Genomic DNA, 17,958 nt, shown 5'->3' on the forward strand with positions numbered 1-17,958 from the left:
TGATTTTAGAAATTTTTGAACATTAAGTATAGAATACCATGAAGCAAGGCACAAGGTCAGCTCACTCTGTACCAGAACCTGTAGAGTTTTCTGTGCTCAATGCCCAGCACCCAGCTCAGTGCACAGAAAAAACATGAAATAAATGCTCACTGAATATCCTATTGAATAAACACATTGTAAATGATGCAGGTTTTTCGGTTTTAGAATTCCTGAGTTCTGGGTCCTGATTTGAGAACTTCTAGTTTGTAAGGATGAAGTTTTGTGAAGCATCTTGTCTATCATCATTGATTAAAAGTCTCCACAGATTCGTTATCTTGGCAAATCATTACTTTTAACTAGATGACTTCCAATATCTCTTACAGTGGTCTTTCTACAAGTTCATGAAAATGCAAATACAAGATATTATTTGTGGCTTATAAAACTCATGGATAAAACCAAGAAGACAAAAAATTTTATTATTAATACAAGTTGTGGAATAATAACCAAGGCCTCAAAAGGGGAAATTTAAGTGAATGTGAAGTTTTCGTCTTGTGAAATTGCTTATTGTTTTTTTATTAAATGAGATGTGTGAGTTGAAGGAAAGAATTGAATTGCTTTGAAGAATTTATAAAGGCTTTTGGGGAAGGGTGAAGATAATGGCTTTATGACAGATGGCAGGGGATAAAAATAGAAGAAAGGTATCTAATTGGAAAGTCTGATTAAACGTTTCCATGTACACATAAATTGCTCTTTCATCTTCCCAGGAAGATGTTGGTAAAAATCACATCACTTGATACTTTTGGAGTTGGGTAGAGGTGGAAGAGATAGGATGAGGATGTCAGATGTGATGAAATTAAATCTGGTGTATTTGATGCCAAAGCCTCATTCTAAATTTAAAATGTTTTCTTTTGGTATTTGTAGCTTAAATTTGCTTTAAAACAGGAAAATAATAGTTAAATAACTAAATAAAGTCAATAAGTTGTTTTAGGAACCAAAAAGTGAAGCAGAAGGCAAATGAATTTTAATTCCAGGAAGTTATTCCAGCATGCATTTATCTTTTTCATAAAAAAGTATACAAAAAATCCCCACCCTCCAGCAAAAACATGAAATAAGAAAGGATGAAATCTTTTGAAGCTTCTTAAATTATTGCTGCCAAGAAACTGAATTTTAGTAATTTCAAATTATACATATAAAATTGATGATTGCCTTTGACTGACAAAGGATAGGCTAGTTAAAAAATCAGTTTCATGTGTTACCAAAATTTGTTACCATTTCAGTGTTTCTAAATTGTTGCCCCAAATTGTTTCTATAGGTGTGCAAACTACGATACCTGGACATGGGTATTCAAAAATACACATGTTTTTCAAATGAATCATTACAGTGCACTGTTAGACTTCAAGTGTGAACATTATTACTCATGCACTTTACAAACATTGAAGAAAAATAAATAAATTATAGGATATTTGACAGTCTTCATTCCAAACATTTTCATAAGTGAAAGGACAAAACCCTTATGTTCGTGTTGAAGGGGTTCAATTCAGCCCTAAGGGTCTGACCGTTCACCAAGGTTGACTGATCTTCCCATGCTGGGACAGAGGCAGGAGGAAGGTTCGCTTGCTTGGCTAACTTGCTAGGGATAACCTGCAGAGTACGTTAACGTGCACTGGTATCTGGAACCTCGGTTTTTCCCATCAATAAGCAGAAGCGGCATCTTTCTGAAGTAGTCGATAATATCTGACACAGACAGAAAGTCCTGAAAGATTCAAAATAGGAAGAAAATCAGCATTGGAATGTGTAGCATGAATTTCGCAGTTTTTTTTTAATCTGCATAATATCCTACCTCTTGTACTGTAAGGATTATCAGTCTATATAAAATTTGGCAAAGCTTTTAATGATTTCTGCTATGGAACTTTGAAAAAAATTCTTCACCAGCATTCAACATACTATGGATGAAAGGCAAGTATGTATTTATGTATATGTTACTTAACTTCATGTAGGGGGTTATATATATTATATACAGAGAGAGAGGGAGAGTCTGATTATGATAGCTTTACCTTAGGATTGTTCTTTTTTATTTTTTATTCAAGTATAGTTGATTTATAATGTTGTGTTAGTTTCTGATATATAACAAAGTGATTAAGATACATGTATACCTTTTTCATATTGTTTTCCATTATGGTTTATCATAGGCTATTGAATACGGGGCCTCATCGTTTATCTCCCTCTTTTTATAAGAACACCAATCATTGGATTTCAGGAGGACTGTTCTATTTGTGACTTGGTTTTGGATTTTGTGTCCCTCCTTTAAATCGCTAGTAATGTTAGGAGATATAAGGGATCTGGAGGTCAGACGGCATCTCTGCTGTCTGAAGATGGTATCTGCGGTATGGCATAACAGTTCCCTCCTGATATCTGCTGTGTTTCCACTGCTACCTCCACACGCACAAGAGCGCTGTAGCGAGTCCCTCTATGCATTACCTGTATCACCCTTTCCTTGAGGGCCAAACTGAGAAACCCCCATCCGTCCATTTAGAAATGAGTCAGACGTTACCTAGGTACCCCAGACAGAGTTGTGCACTTCCTCCAAGACTACTCTTCTAGGTGCCTCCCTCCAGGGCAAGGCAATGAGAGGTTTGTATTTGTGTGCTTCCACACAAGCCCAGTAGAGATCCTGGAGGGCAGACATCTCTGCTTCTATGGGACCGATGTAGCTCTGCTGCTGCTGCTGCTGCTGCTGCTGCTAAGTCGCTTCAGTCGTGTCCGACTCTGTGCGACCCCATAGACGGCAGCCCATCAGGCTCCCCCGTCCCTGGGATTCTCCAGGCAAGAATACTGGAGTGGGTTCCCATTTCCTTCTCCAATGCATGAAAGTGGAAAGTGACAGTGAAGTCGCTCAGTCGTGTCCGACTCTTAGTGACCCCATGGACTGTAGCGCACCAGGCTCCCCCGTCCCTGGGATTTTCCAGGCAAGAGTACTGGAGTGGGGTGCCATTGCCTTCTCCGATGCAGCTCTACCCACCCCGAACCAGTGATTCAAACATATGACCAAAATCATGGGTTTTTTCTACTGGTTTACATAGTCATAACTTAAAAATATTTGGAGTGAAGTAGAAGTTATGGGTAAGTTGTGTTTCCTTCTGGAAATGTTTGATACAGCTGATCCTCCTCCTGGAACTTTGAACTTAAAAAAGCATTAGGTTTAGCCATAGTTTCCTTTGCAAAAAGCAGCCCTGAAAGGTTTTCTTTACACGGTTCTCATTACTACCCCAAAAGGGACTAATATACACCTTGGGGAAACAGAGGGAAATGTTTTCGGCAATTTGCACAGCTTCACTGGCCTAACCTCCATTTTTAGGGAGAAATGACCCAAGTCATTTTTCCAGATGTTCATTTAAGACACGGCCTTATAAATACACTGTATCCTTACATCAAAATCATGTCACAGAGGTGACTTTAACTCACTTCTGTGTCATAGAAAGGACTTGCCTTTGGCACCATCTAATGATATTTTTTAATTTAAACATTTTTTTAAGTTACACATGTGATTTTAGACTAGTTGGAATAAAAGATGTAAAAAAGACACTGTGGCAGAGGTAGATACTGCTAACATTTTATTTCCTTCCAGCAAATGCAGGGTTTCACTAATGCAACTTAACTCTAAAGTTGTCAGGCAGTGTGGACCCCCAAAGAAGGCCACAGCCAGGTTCTGTGCAGGTAAGTGTGCAGAGAGGCACACGCAGAAAACTGGGGGAAGTTTGACAACTTGAAACCCTTACCTCTTTCCCTCGGAGTCCAGTTCCCAACAAGTAAACTTGGCTTTCCTCCTGATAACGGATTTGGATGTTGTAAACTTTATCTTTGTACAACACCATGAGAACGTATGGATTGGATATTGTTTTTTTAGAGCTGTCTCTAACCAGGAAAGTGCCGTCCTAAAAGGATAAATTCGTGTTATTATGGAAGTAGCAAAAGTCAATACTTCTGTTGCCTCTAAGAGCAGCAGACGATCCTCTAGAGATCTTGAAACCTACCGGTTGACAGTTTAGTGAACAGTTAGCTCCCCAAACAGCAGTAGTCCCGTGTGTCATGGATTTCTTGGTTGTCAAGAAGCAGGCAGCAGAGATTATATTAGAGAAATTCCCAATTTCAAAGAGATCTCTTTGAAGTCTCTCAATGAAAAAGGAATCTCTTTTACAATAATAAAACAAATAATAGATGGTTGAGTGGATACAGGGCCAGCAAAATAAGGACTTTAGTGGTTAACCAAAGATATCTCTTCCTGCTCCTGAGAGTTAATTCTATGCACTTTCTTTCCATGGTCAAAGTCAGAATACACCCAAATACCTAAGACATGTACCCATTTTAAAACCTCATGGTGCCCAGATACTGCATTTCATCATCAAACACCTGAAAAAAACCCAATGTGGATCATCCTTTTTTCCTGATATTTACCAAAATAGTGTGGTGATCTGGCCTATACTTTAAAATTTCATTTCATAAATTAGCTATGTAATATTATAATAATACTATAAAGATCTAATATTAAAATAGAATGAATTAGGAAGAACTTTATTTTTTTTTTTTTTTTTTTTTAGGAAGAACTTTAAATTACTCCTTCTTCTGTGTATTGAAATCAGGATGATCAATTTGCAATAATGCCTTTCCTTTGTTCTTTTTTCATTCTAGGTTGAATGAGTAAATTCTAGTCAAAACGTCTCTCTTAGACAAATATACCTGTGGATTCATAGCTCTGGCTTCACTTTGGAATTTCAAGTTTTGAAGATTTCCAGAGCCCACATGGCATCCCTAATTAAATTAATTAATTTAATTAATTAATCTGACTAATTAAGTCAGAATCTCTCCAGGTAAAATCAGAATTTTTTTTTAATGCTCCCCAAGTGACTTAAATGTGCAATCTGCTGGTGGTCCAGTGGTTAAGAATCTGCCTGCCAATGCAGGGCACATGGGTTCAGTCCCTGGTCCGGGAAGACCCCACATGCCTCGGAGCAACTAAGCCCATGTGCCACAATCATTGAGCCTGTGCTCTAGAGCTGGGGAGCGACAACTGCTGAGCCTCTGTGCCTGGAGCCTGTGATCCGCGGCAAGAGAAGACACTGCAGTGAGAAGCCTGCACATCGCAAGGAAGAGAAGCCCCCGCTCACCGCAACTAGAGACAGCCTGAGCAGCAACAAAGCCCCCGCACTGCCAAAAATAAATAATGTTTTTTTAAAGATGGGGAGATGAACACTAATCGCTTCCTATGATTAAAAAAAAAATAAAAGTGCCACCAAGCTTGAGGCTCCAGGACTTTTGTTGTAGTCTCAAGATGTGAAGAATGCGAAAGGTGAAGTATCTTTGATATATAGGCTTAAGATTAGTGTTCAATACCGGAAGACAGGAGATCAGGTTTAAGACCTTTAATATTAAATGACAATTAGAAATTTCTAGGGAAAAGGACAACAAGTTGCTGCTGTCTGTCTCAATATGGGTTCTTCCACATTGCTGTGGATGGCAATTGGGTGTCAAGAGGAAGATACAACTAGTAAGATGTTGGAAATTTGGGGGAAAGAGTTTCCTTTTGATGCTGTGTGATTCCTGTGAAAAGATGGACCATTTTCATTAATAAAATCTCCTAAGATTCCTTCAATCAAATGACTACCTTAATTTAAAATTTTTCTCAGGGTCCTAGGAGTCATTGCTATGGACATTAGTAGGTGAGAAGCTGGCACTAATTGGTACCCTTTGGTATAACAGCATGAACGGCACCCAGCAGAATTCCTAGCCCACAATGTATGTTCAGTCTGTCTGACTCTTTGAGACCCCATGACCTGTAGCCCACCAGGCTCCTCTGTCTATGGGAACTTCCAGGCAAGAATGCTGGAGTGGGCTGCCATTTCCTCCTCCAGGGGATCTTTCTGACCCAGGGGTAGAACCCGAGTCTCTTGTACCTCCTGCACTGGCGGCAGGTTCTGTACCACTGCATCCCCTGGGCTTTGTTTCATTGGATGATCTATCCAAACTGTAGGAAGAGAGGTTGTAAAAACAAAAATCTGTTGTTAGTTGTTAGCAGCTATGAAAAGCAAGCTTGAAGCCAGTATCTAAAGCCCATCACTGGTACTCGGGAAAAGTCAGTCCCATTTCTTTTCTCCTATTTATACTTCAAAAAATAAACTTGTAGCACAGTACCTGGTTTATCTTTCTAAGAGCTGCTTCTGCCTCTGTTCGGGTAATATAAGAAACGTACCAGTCTTCATTTAATGAATTCTGAAAATGCAAATTTTTTAAAATGGAATAAATTTTGTAGTTACATAAGTAAGTGAAAAAAAAAGAGCCTCCAAGTAATCATTTCCATAAATCACCACCTCAGTTCCATAAAGTTTGAAACACTTGTGTTATTAGTTTGAATATAGAATCATTCAGGTGAAGCTAAATAGAAGATATTTTATGTGAACTGCTTTTTATCATATGCTCATTCCCAAGGTAGAGGTGAATAAGCATTCATAGATAATTGAGTCTCTAATCAGGAAAGATTCAGATGTAATAATTTCTTCAGTTTAGAATAATAATATATTTAATGAAAAACACTGGGTTAATGAGCAGTTAAATGACTTATGCTATGTCATAAACTAAGAAACAGATGAAAAATAGAATTATTTTTCTGTTTAATGTGAAACACACATTTGCCATTGGAAGAGGAACATCAAGGAAAAAGAACCTATTTTTCAACTGAATTCTCCTCTCAATATTTTTCACTAAAAAAATTAAGACTAAAAGAAAATAAAAGTATAGGGGAGTATTCAGTGGAAGATTCTGATGATCCATTTGCTGGTGTAGAAATAAAATATGAACATATGCCTTATTACCTCTTCTTCCCCAGGGGATTGTGGTCTAGGTTTGCTTGGAACTGGCGAGAAGTTCCTGCCTTCCATTCTGGGAAGTGGTCTGTTGCCAGGACCTTTGAAAGTATAGCATTTTGAACCTTAATTTACTTTAAGCAATTTTTCACTAGTCATAGCCCATCACTGCCCACCCCCCACAATGCCCTTGCAGTTGTTCCCAGCAATTAACATTTCAAGAAACCACAGCTTCCAAAATAACTTTCACTTGTTCAAAGCCACAAGGGCTGCTCGAGCCCTGTTCCGCAGCCATGCCAGTGAAATTCTGAGACACTACACCGCACATTTGATTGGTTGCTTAACTGAGCACCTTATGTATATACCACCAAGTGGTAACAGTGTGGAGGTGAAGATAATTATGTTCTCATTTTCACAAAAAGAAATGTGACTTACCTGAGATGAGGTGAAATTACCTTGAGAATATTCTTAGCTCTCAGAGCCAGCGCTTACTACCTGCTGTTCTTGATCAAATTTCTTACAGAAGCAGAACTGTTAGACTCACATAGAAGGAGGCCCTAACGGTATCTGATCCATCAGGAAGCCTGTGTCGGAGTCTGTAAATTACCCAGCACTTGTGCCTCCCCTTCTCTAATGCTTTTTTTTTTCTTGTTGACAGTTCCATGAAATTTTTCAAGAGAATGTGTTTCCTAATCTCAGGAAAGGTTTGATTGTGTTGATTTGCAATTGCTAAGCCTGTCTCTATACGCCAGAACAGCTATTACAGGATGGTAAATTCCGTGAGTTGAATGTTCTCTTAACAATTCATGCATCATTCGTTTGTTCATTCAACAGATATTTTTTCAGCACTGCTCTGGCCAGGCCCTGAGTAAGGCACCTGTGTACATGACCTTCCATCCTCACAGCAACCCCACAAGGTGGGTATTGTCTTCTTTTTGAATATCATGAAACAAAGGTTCAGAGAGTCTAAACAAATCATGTGTCTTAGTGGCAGGGCCAGAACTTGAACTTGTGATTCCCAAATATGACTGTGCATAAAAGAGAATTCCAGGGGGACCCTGAATCACCCAGGCTCAAGAATCTGCATTTAACAAGCACTCCAGGTGGTTCTGCACCAGGTCTGTCACTTCATCTAATACATCTAATACACCACAGAGGGTAAATCGCCTGCCCCAGGGCCCCTGAGAGGGGAGAGTTACTTGAAGAGTCCAGGTCTTCCTAGCCGGGATTATTCGCGATGCAGACGGGGCTGGCCTGAGCTGCTGATCTTCCTTCTTAAGGCTCCCAGCACCTGAACAGACCTTCCCCATGCTCCCCTTTGCAGTGCAACATGCAGACACTTGTATAACGTTGGTTGAGGGAATGAAATCTAGCTATATGAGAAAGTCATGTAATGAAGGTCTATAGTGCATGGCTGTCTTAGAATTGAGGAATTATTCTCTATCTGCATCTGCAGGTCAGCACCACAAAGTCACTATTCATGACAGACAATATATTACTTTTCATTGCCGTCACCCTCAACCCTTAATATCTAGATCCTCAAGAGACCTGGGACAGGTTTGTGGCCAATATAAAGCACATCCTTTGTCTTCCTGACCTTGGGGCAACCAGTGGGTTAGACTGAGGGCCAGGTGTCCTGGCACTCTTAGGAAAAAAGGGATCAATTTTGATTAAGGTAGTAGAATAAGCCCTCTGCATTCATGGCTTCCACATCGGTGAATTCAGCCAACTACAGACTGGTTCAACCAATGGCTTAGCCAAGTCTGTGGATGTGGAGCTGTGGACGTGAAGGGCCAACTGTGCTACATCATTTTATACAAAGAACTTGAACATCCTGGGATTTTGTTATCAGTGGGGGTCCTGGAACCAATCCCCTCTCCTGTATTAAAGGGATAATTATATTCAAAAAAATAATAAAAGCCAACTGTTTATATTAATAATCTCTGTCACCAACTCATAGAAGCAGGAGTCTATGGAATTTACTTTGGGAGATACTACTATAAGTGAAACTCTAGTACTTTGGCCACCTCATGCAAAGAGTTGAGTCATTGGAAAAGACTCTGATGCTGGGAGGGATTGGGGGCAGGAGGAGAAGGGGATGACAGAGGATGAGATGGCTGGATGGCATCACCGACTCGATGGACGTGAGTCTGAGTGAACTCCTGGAGTTGGTGATGGACAGGGAGGCCTGGCGTGCTGTGGTTCATGGGGTCGCAAAGAGTCGGACACGACTGAGCAACTGAACTGACTGACTGACTGAACTGAGTATAAGTGAAGTGTCTGAAGCTCAGATGCCTGGACGGACCAGGCAAGGGACACAAAGTAGGTTTACAAAATGATGAGTTGTGGCCACTGAGGGGTGGGCGGGGGCACTGTGGAAGCCATGTAGTGAATAAGGACACTATATCCTAAAATGCTTAGGAAACATTGAAAACAATGAAAGGTTTCATTGGTGTCAGCAGCAGAATCTCATACACATATGGCATGATGTGCCCAACTAAATGCAATAGACATGCTCCTGAAAGAAAGAGTCTACTCTTAAGTTAAAATTTAAACTTATTAGTTTTCTGTTTATAACACATACTAGTGTTCCTCCATGTGTACATGACTACAAAAAAAAAAAAAGTGTTTTATTTTTTTCTCACAGAATTTTTAAATCTTAAGTCAACCTTTAAAAATTAGGTAATTTCACATTAAAAGCCATATTTCTATTTTTTCTCGAAAAAGAAATCAGAAGATGTGTTTCCTAGCATGAGGAAAAAAATTGTTTACTAGAGTTGGGTGACTCTTCATAGTCATTTGACAGTCATTCAACAAACATTTTAAAGTGCTTACCATGTGCTAGTCACTTGCAAGTCTTTAAGGATAAAAAATAAACACAGCTAGTCCTACCATGTAGGCCTTTGTTTCTGCTTGAAGTGGTCCATGAACCAGCAATACCAGCTGGGAACTTGGAACTTGGGAATCACATGGAAACTTGCTAGAAATGCAGAACCTTGGGTCCCATCCAAGACCCACTGATTAGAATCTGCATTTTAACATCGCCCCCAGGTGATTTGCGTGCATTTTAAAGTTTGAGGACTGTCTCAAGAAATGCTTACCATGGACACCCAAAAGAGGTATTATTAAAAAATACAGGTCTTCAGCCAGACTTACTGTATCAGAATCCTGCGGGTTGGGGTCCCTTAATCTGTATTTTAAACATGTTCCTCAACTAGCACTCCAGGTTAGATTCATTATAGAAATCAAAACTACAGAGAAAGCTAGCACTGTCCTAAGCATCATATAAAGACAGCAGGGAAGAAAAGTTCTGCGTGGGAAGATAAAGGCCACGGCCGCCTTCACGCGGGAGAGTGTGTGCGCGTCTGTGTGTGTTGTTGTTGAGTGGCGTATCCTGTCACTACAGCAAACTTTGGTACACTTCAGAAGCGGAAGTGCTGAATAAGGAAGTCAGATGCTTTTAGGAAACAACAAAACTTTTGCCAAAGGCTTTGGGACATCCGGTCATGACGGCATATTGGCTAGAGTAGGCCACTAGAGCCCAGAGTACAAACCTTGAGAGAAGTATGGTGGCAGGGAGGCGCTCTGCGGAAAGTTAGTGTTACTGTGGAGGCAGAAAAAGAACAGATTTAAGTTGGGTTGGGGTCAAGGGGTCAGAGAGGGAGCCTGAATTGGGGAAATGCTGCTTCTCTGGCTATCCTCAACCCCTCCCTGAAACCACGGGGGCAGGGCAAAAAGAAGGAACTTGCTGAACATACTTCACTCCTGTCTCAGGAAGACCATGCCAAAGTCTAACAAGCTTCTCAAGACGAAAAACAAAAGCAACCTGAGAACAGTGTGAAGAGCTTTAAAAGCTACTTTAAAAAGGCAGCAGCAGTCTGAGGACTTTGAGTCTGGAGCACGACTCAAGTTCTCTGGGAGAACGCTTCTCTTTCTGTTAGGGAAATATATTCCATGGGCGTGTTGCTTGGGATGGTGAATCCCCAGAGCCTAGTGGTCTACAAGGAGAGGGGAGGGCATGAGAGACAGAGGGCTTGGCAGGGCTACAGCGGACAGAAATTGCATCTGCGGGGACAGCGGGGGAGGAGGGCCAGTGGGAGGCCCTGAAAGCCTGTCTGCTCCACACTGAGCAGCAGTTTCCCCACCCATTAGGCCATACTTTTGATAAAGGCCTGCTTTGTTCAGAAATCTCGTGCGAGTGGAGTTTTGAAAGAGTGAAGGATAGGGCTGGGCTCAGGGTGGGATGAGGTGGCATAAGAAAGTGGCAGACGTGGCAGCAGAAGAAGAACAACTGGAAGAATGAGAAGAAGCAGCAGAAAATCAGAGCAAGAGGCACCCGGGGTAAATGAAAAAAATTGAGAATCCTTCCAGATACCTAGCAGAGTGGAAGGATCTTACTGGTGGGTGAGTTTCCTTCCATCCTTAGGGTAGGGACTAGGCCTCTCCCTTTGGATAGTAAAGGAGAAGAGGAGCTGGAAAGGCTGGTGGGTGAAGCCTCGGGGGTGCCGGGAGATAGCCTGAGGGCTTATTTATGAGAAATGCCCTGAGTCCTCCTCCTGTCTGTGCCTCTCCTTCTGGAGAGCCTGCCTCCTCATGGGTCCTGAGAAATACTGCTGCTGCTGAGAAAACAGACCTGCTGGGGACAGAGCCCGTACAGTGAACATTCCACGCCTGCCAAGTGCAAGGTGCACTGGATGGGCATTCCCATCCACGATGGAGGGTGAACTCCAAGTAATTAATTGGGCTTCTTGACTGTTTGTTTGTTTGTTTTTAACCTACAGAGTAAAAAACATTCCCTGTTTCCTGCCAGAGTCCATTCTGTCTGGGGCCATGACAGGGCAGGCAATTCTGTACCTCTCTTCTCCCCAAGCACAACACTCAGAAAACAGCGGTGAGCTAATATGTGCATTTGTGCATTCTTTATGCTCAGCTTGGTTTTCTTTCCTAAGACCCAAAATGTTCTGACCCTATGACTGGTGGCTTATTTCTTTCTTCCTCAACCCACCTGACATTAGCTCAATATCAGTGGCCCCAGACGTTATGCTAGGTCAGAACTGAATGATTCAGCACACACCTTTCTGAGAAGGCTCCAGACGAGTGAGTTAATGGGAGGGAGTTCTTGGGCGATGGCTTGGTAGATCTTGAAGGGAAGGTGTTGGAGGTCATGGGGAGAGGTGATGGCTGGGGCGGAAGTCTTTGATGTACTTCAGAGGAAAAGAAAAAGGAAAGATTGTCAGAATCCAAGTGTCACAGGGACATACATCCCCAGACTGCTCCCTGGTTAGAAACAGCTCGTGTAAAGGGAGATACAAAAATTCAAAAGATGAAATGTCATTAGGAAGAGGTGGGGTGGATGCCCACCCCATAGGGTTTTTCTCGATGGTTTACCACCTCAGAACACAGTTTCAAATGCTGCCATTCTCCATCATTCTTCATAGTACACTTTTTTTTTCATTTTTGAAATGTTAACTTGTCAGAAAATTGTCAGTTAGAAATCATATGAATTTCAGAAATGATTCACAAGTTTTTTTTTAATGAAAGACAAATTTTATGCCATGTCATTCATATACAGTTAGTAATCCTTTACCCAATGCTGTCTATCATACTGTATGTATGATTTTCAGTTTTGCTGTACTAGTAAATATTAATAGTTTGCACTGTTATACATGAACTTAGCAGTTCTTTTTGGTAATGCAGCCAAGTAATTCCATTTTATTATAGTTATACAGTATACCAACTGGCATACATATGCTCAATACAAATTTTACAATGATAATGGATTCTACAGAGTTTCTATACTAACTAATTCCATCTGAACACAGAAAACTAAAGGAAAGGTTACAAGTTGTAAGAAAGTCTTTCTGAACATACCATCATCTTCATCCTGGTAAGGGGAAGAAAAAAAAAGATATTAATTTATCATCAAAACATAATTTCTCAAAGAAAAATGCATTTCTCAATCACAGAAATGCCTCTGTTTTCTTTCTTTAGCAGTTGCGTGTCTCCACAATAAAGGTACTGTGGAGAAGAGTAGAACTTGCTAAGTAATTTATGATTTCTTAATACAAATAGTCATTTAAAGACATTCCAATCTGAAACACTCTTTATATACTTAAAATAGGTTCTGAAGTGTCTAAACAGCCCTAGAGATACTAATAATGATGATATCTACTATGTCTCCCAAGATTCCTAGGCAATATTTCATCCAATTCTTCCAGCAACTCTTCAAGAATTTAACATTTTCATTTTACAAATGAAAACACGCTGCCCAAGAAGCACTCCTACCTTGCCAAGGGTTACAGAAATTGATTCACACCTAATCTCTCTGACCCAAAGCCTAACCTTCTCCGGGTCTCAACTTTGCATTGACCACTCTGGTTCAAAGCACTGCGGCCTTGTCGTTTCTCTATCGCCAAGTCGTGTCTGACTCTTCGCAACAACCATAGACTGCAGCATGCCAGGCTTCCCTGTCCCTCACCATCTCCTGGAGTTTGCCCAAGTTTATACAGCCTTATGATTTGAAAATAGCTTCCAAGGTGTGTCCTCTTGGTGCAGCACATCTATCTTTAGGACAGCCTTCTGAAACAGATAAGGGAGGGGCTCTATGTTCTACTCCTTAGATAGGAAATGATGTTCAGAGAGGCAAAAATAATTTTGCCATTGACTAGTAGATCAGAATTGTCAACTTGGACTTGTTTTGTTAGGCTCGGACAGTAGTGATGAACGAGCACCTTCCTCGAGTGCTGTTGAGAGGATTAAGTTAGTTACTATTTGTGCCTGGTATGTTTGAGTGCTCAATAAAAGTTTGTTATCCTTAGTCCTACCATTGAGATGAGGCAAGATGGAATAGCCAGAATCACTCATCCAGGTTGGCCAACTGGGAAGGAATCCTAACAAAGGGCTGCACAGATAAATACACATGGATTTATGGAATCCCCAAAATGAAATTGGTCTTTGACACTGCTTCAACCATGTCTCCTCTGGTCCAAGACATAAGATTTTTAGATTCTCACGACAACAAGTGCCAATCCTTCCAGAGATAAGGATCCTTGGGAATGTGATATTACCCTCATTTTCAACCTTCTCTCCTCTTTGCCCCTGTGGCTCTGAAACCAATCTGCTGCCCTCACTCTTCCCACAGTCTCCACGGGCACTGCCCATGCCTGCCTTAGTCAGGACATTCCTGAGGCTGAAGGGCACTGACCTTTGCCTTGGAGGGACTATCCTGTGTCTCTCCATCATTCAATGACCACATTGTTAAGAAGTCACACTTAGCTCTTCAACTCTTATACATCACTTCCTTCACTTCTCCTCTGTAGTACATCCTGTGATCATATGCCCCTTAGCACACTGGAGCATATCCATTACATCTTATATCTTAGCACTTCATCTGCATTATATCTCCATTATATCGCAGCACTTCATCGGAATAAGTGCACCATTTAGCATAGAGCTATGGAACACCAGGCGCCTATGGACTGAGCCCTTGAGCATGGCACAGGTGTGATGGCCTTCTTCGGGCAGTTTACAGTACAGAGGAAGTCAGGCAGACCTGGATTTCAATCCTGGCTATCTCCCAGCTGTGCAACTTGCAAAGAGTATCTTCCCCTTCCAAACTTCAATTTCTTGTTAGCGAAAGGGAAACAATGACTCCTCCTAGGGATAGTCAATGCAAAGAAAATGTGACGTTGGAATGACTAACAGTCCTGGTCCTCATTTGCCTAAGACTGATGAAGTTCTTGGGACATGAGACTTTCATTGCTAAAACTGAGCAGTCCTAGGCAAACAGTCAGTCAAAAGTAGCTAGGTTGGCAACATGTACACAATATACATTGCATAAATGCTGTTTCCTCTCTTTCTTAGGCCATAGAGGTATTTAAGGGGAAAGGCTTAAGAGACTTTCTGGGAGGCCAGACTCTGAAGCATGCCTTACTTTATCCTCCCTTCTACCTACTTGCCACTCCCCTTGCTCACTACTGCCTGGTAATGGGGTTGCAATTAACCCAGCCTCCCTAGGAACCTTCAGAGGGACAGGAGCTAAGCCATGCAGCATTCTGGGCAGGAGGGAAAGATGGAGACCCCAAAAGACACCGGTATTCAGGAGCCTACTGTGCATAGGCCTGGCTTCCAGCACTGGACTTCACTGAAGGCTGAGATAGAGCCTCGACCTCTGCAGAGTCTACACTGGTTTCCAAGCATTTACCAAATGACATTCTGTACTTACATTTTCTCTTCTCTCTGGTCCCCGCATATGCCTGAAATGAATCAGGGCAAAGAAAAAGAACTGAGCATAAAGAGTTTCAAAGAATATAAATAGTTTCACTTAATCTAATATCGAGAAATCAAACCCACTGAGCCGTAATAAAATGGGAAGCAAAAAAAAAAGAAAAAACAAAACCCAAAAAACCCAGCAGAAAAGCAGGGGAGAGGGAGGCTAGATGACTCAACGTTCTGTCATTATTGTGAGCTGAGCTGGGCAAACCTCTATTCTGTTTAGCGACTGCAGCAAATAATTACATTAAAGAAAAATGGTTTAGTCAGCAAACTCTTTAGTAGCTATTAAATTTCCCTGAGTGGATGTTTCTCCAAGCAAATAAAAGCATTTGAGGAAACATGCTCCTTTGTTGATGTTTGAGAACAGCCGTCTTGGGGCTCACTCTTGGTGTGAAGGAAAGACAGCTGGGAAAAGCTGCTGCTTTGGTCCCTTTTTCCAGATGCACAAACTGGCCAAGCAGATTTGGTGGCGGTGGCCTTAGACCCGTGGTGGGCAGCAGCCTTCATGGGCTCGCATCGTGTCCTCACAGAGAGGGGCCCGAGGAGGACAGTTTGCTGGCAATTTGCCTCCTGATCAGTGATTCACATGATCTCATCTTGTTGTTTATTTAAAACTTTGCTATTTTGTTCACTATGATATTTTTGGCATTCATTTTGATTTTTTAGACTATACCATTAAAACATTGACTCAGTTGCTGAGCTTTTTACCAGTGCACCCTAACCCTGGCCCTGATTTCATCCTCACATTAGCCAAGCAAGGGTCATAATTTTGAATCCTGGTTGCACAGATGAGGTTGATGGAAGTCTTGGCTTTGTCTTTAGTAGGGAGCAGAGCTGGGCCTACCCCAGCGGTGTTTGTGCCATTTGGTTAATAGGTCCCTGGAGACTGCACAGTAAAGTTAGAAATGTTAGAGCTGATGGGTGCTCTGCCACTATAAAATGTGGTTGAGCGGTGAGGAAGCTGCTCACAGAGACCTACAGAGATGTCCTCTCCACCGCCTGCATGAAACGGTAAGTGCAGTGCTGCCCCTTGTGGTGGAAGGAAAATTCAACCAAAAATCAGACTGGCTGAGAAGGTCTCCACAAACGGTGCTGTTCCTGAGCTCCAGAGGAACCATCTGTTTACGCCTCTCTGTGCTAATCACCTTGTCCTGTAAAGTGACCCACGCTCTCTGCATCCAACCTGAGAAGCCTGAACATCCCTCAAGCCCCGGCGGCAAAACGAGCTCACTCCCACCCAGGAGCACCATGGTCTTGGGTTCCTACATGGAGCTAACTGATCCAAGGCAGGAGTTCACGTCACCCCTCCCGTGCCACAACCCAAGCAACAGAAGATACTTACCTTGGCACGGGTGGCTTCTTCCCTGGCAGGGGGCTGCCTCTGTCATGCCTTTCCGTGGCTGGCGGTAATGGGGGCTTTTGTATCTTGGGAAAATTCTCCCCAGGAGGCCTGCGGTTTTGAGAGAAAGGATGGATGAGAAACAAACCAGAGTCATACAGCACGTGCCTTGTACCCACACACAGGCACCCAGAGTCACTCACCTTCCCCCTAGGACCGAGGGCTGCAAGGCAGGAGGGAAGATATGTGAGTATTCTCGGCACTTTCCACAGAACAAGGACAAGATACAACACGGAGCAGAAACAAAACAAAACAAGGAGAAAACTCACCTTGTCAGAAATCACTGGCTTCTTTCCTGTAAATTACAAACAGCAGATAAGCCTTGCATGTAACAGCTGAGATTTGAAACCTTTGATGAAACTGAATCCTGGCCCCTAAGAGGGATAATTGGGTTTAAGCATTGAGGGATCATGGGCTTCCCCGGTGGTGCTAGTGGTAACGAACTTGCCTGCCAATGCAGGAGACCTAAGAGACTTGGGTTCGATCCCTGGGTCAGAAAGATCCCCTGGAGCGGGGAATGGCAAAATGGCAACCCACTCCAGTGTTCTTGCCTGGAGAACCCCATGGACAGAGGAATCTGGCAGGCTACAGTCCCTAGGGTCACAAAGAGTTGGGCATAACTGAAGTGACTTAACACACACAACACGTTGAGGAATCATAGGCTTTAGACCTGGAGGGTCCCTTACAAGAGCACCTAATTTTATAGTCTCAGACAAATTAAGAGGCTTCACGCAAGGGTCACACAGAGCTGTGTACATGCAAGCAGTATTGTGAATTCTGAGCTTCTTTCCAAAATGTTTTAATATAATTGATGCTGAAAAAGATTAATGCCTTCTTGAAATTTTGTGCCTCTTTCATTGGCCAAGAGCTGCTTTGCACAGCCCAAGTTTATTTGCATATCTGAAATAAACTCATTTGCCACGGAGGGGTCAGTCTGCCTTCAGTCCTGTGGCACACTATCCATTGCATAAGGTATGGCATTTAGTTCCTGAAAAAATTTTAATTTGGGGTTCAGAGTTTCAGGAGGTTCTTCCGGTGGGCTGCAAAGCATTTTGCTTTGGCTCTTGTTTTTCTCTCTTGCTTTATTCTCGCCCTCTCTTTCCCTCCCGCCCTCCCTTCCTTTTCTTCTTTTACTCTTCTCTTGTAACAGATGACATGGAGGCTTCCTGAAGAAATGGCAGGTGTACCTGAGAACCGTGCATTGCAAAATCATTCAAAACAATGTACTTTTTCTTCTGTCTGAAGTTCCCAGAGTAATACCCTATGTCTTCAATGTAATAAAAGCATTAGTTAACTGGATTCAGCCAGGTTTACATGCAAATCTTGTATGATTTTGAGCAAGTTACTTAAATTTTTTGAGTCTCAATTTCTTCACCTGTAAAATGGGCATTATGTGTTAAACTGCATAGATTTGCTCTAAGGATCAGGTGACAATTTATACGCAGGGCCAGC

General features: G+C 42.0%; 1 protein-coding gene across 1 annotated transcript in view; it reads right to left on the minus strand.

Moving 5' to 3' along the window:
• Window positions 1-473: 473 nt before the first annotated feature.
• Window positions 474-17,958, minus strand: part of LCP2 (lymphocyte cytosolic protein 2) — a 48,892-nt gene continuing 31,407 nt past the window's right edge. The window contains exons 11-21 of the mRNA XM_055554814.1: window positions 16,776-16,801; window positions 16,650-16,669; window positions 16,450-16,557; window positions 15,058-15,088; window positions 12,705-12,717; window positions 11,908-12,037; window positions 10,388-10,437; window positions 6,843-6,934; window positions 6,166-6,243; window positions 3,756-3,911; window positions 474-1,732 (exon numbers count right to left, since the gene is read on the minus strand). Coding sequence (XP_055410789.1) covers window positions 1,610-1,732; window positions 3,756-3,911; window positions 6,166-6,243; window positions 6,843-6,934; window positions 10,388-10,437; window positions 11,908-12,037; window positions 12,705-12,717; window positions 15,058-15,088; window positions 16,450-16,557; window positions 16,650-16,669; window positions 16,776-16,801 — 827 coding nt within the window. The 3' untranslated portion in view covers window positions 474-1,609. The remainder of the gene's footprint in view (window positions 1,733-3,755; window positions 3,912-6,165; window positions 6,244-6,842; window positions 6,935-10,387; window positions 10,438-11,907; window positions 12,038-12,704; window positions 12,718-15,057; window positions 15,089-16,449; window positions 16,558-16,649; window positions 16,670-16,775; window positions 16,802-17,958) is intronic.

Source organism: Bubalus kerabau, chromosome 18 (genome assembly GCF_029407905.1).
Source record: "Bubalus kerabau isolate K-KA32 ecotype Philippines breed swamp buffalo chromosome 18, PCC_UOA_SB_1v2, whole genome shotgun sequence".
Taxonomy (NCBI): domain Eukaryota; kingdom Metazoa; phylum Chordata; class Mammalia; order Artiodactyla; family Bovidae; genus Bubalus; species Bubalus kerabau.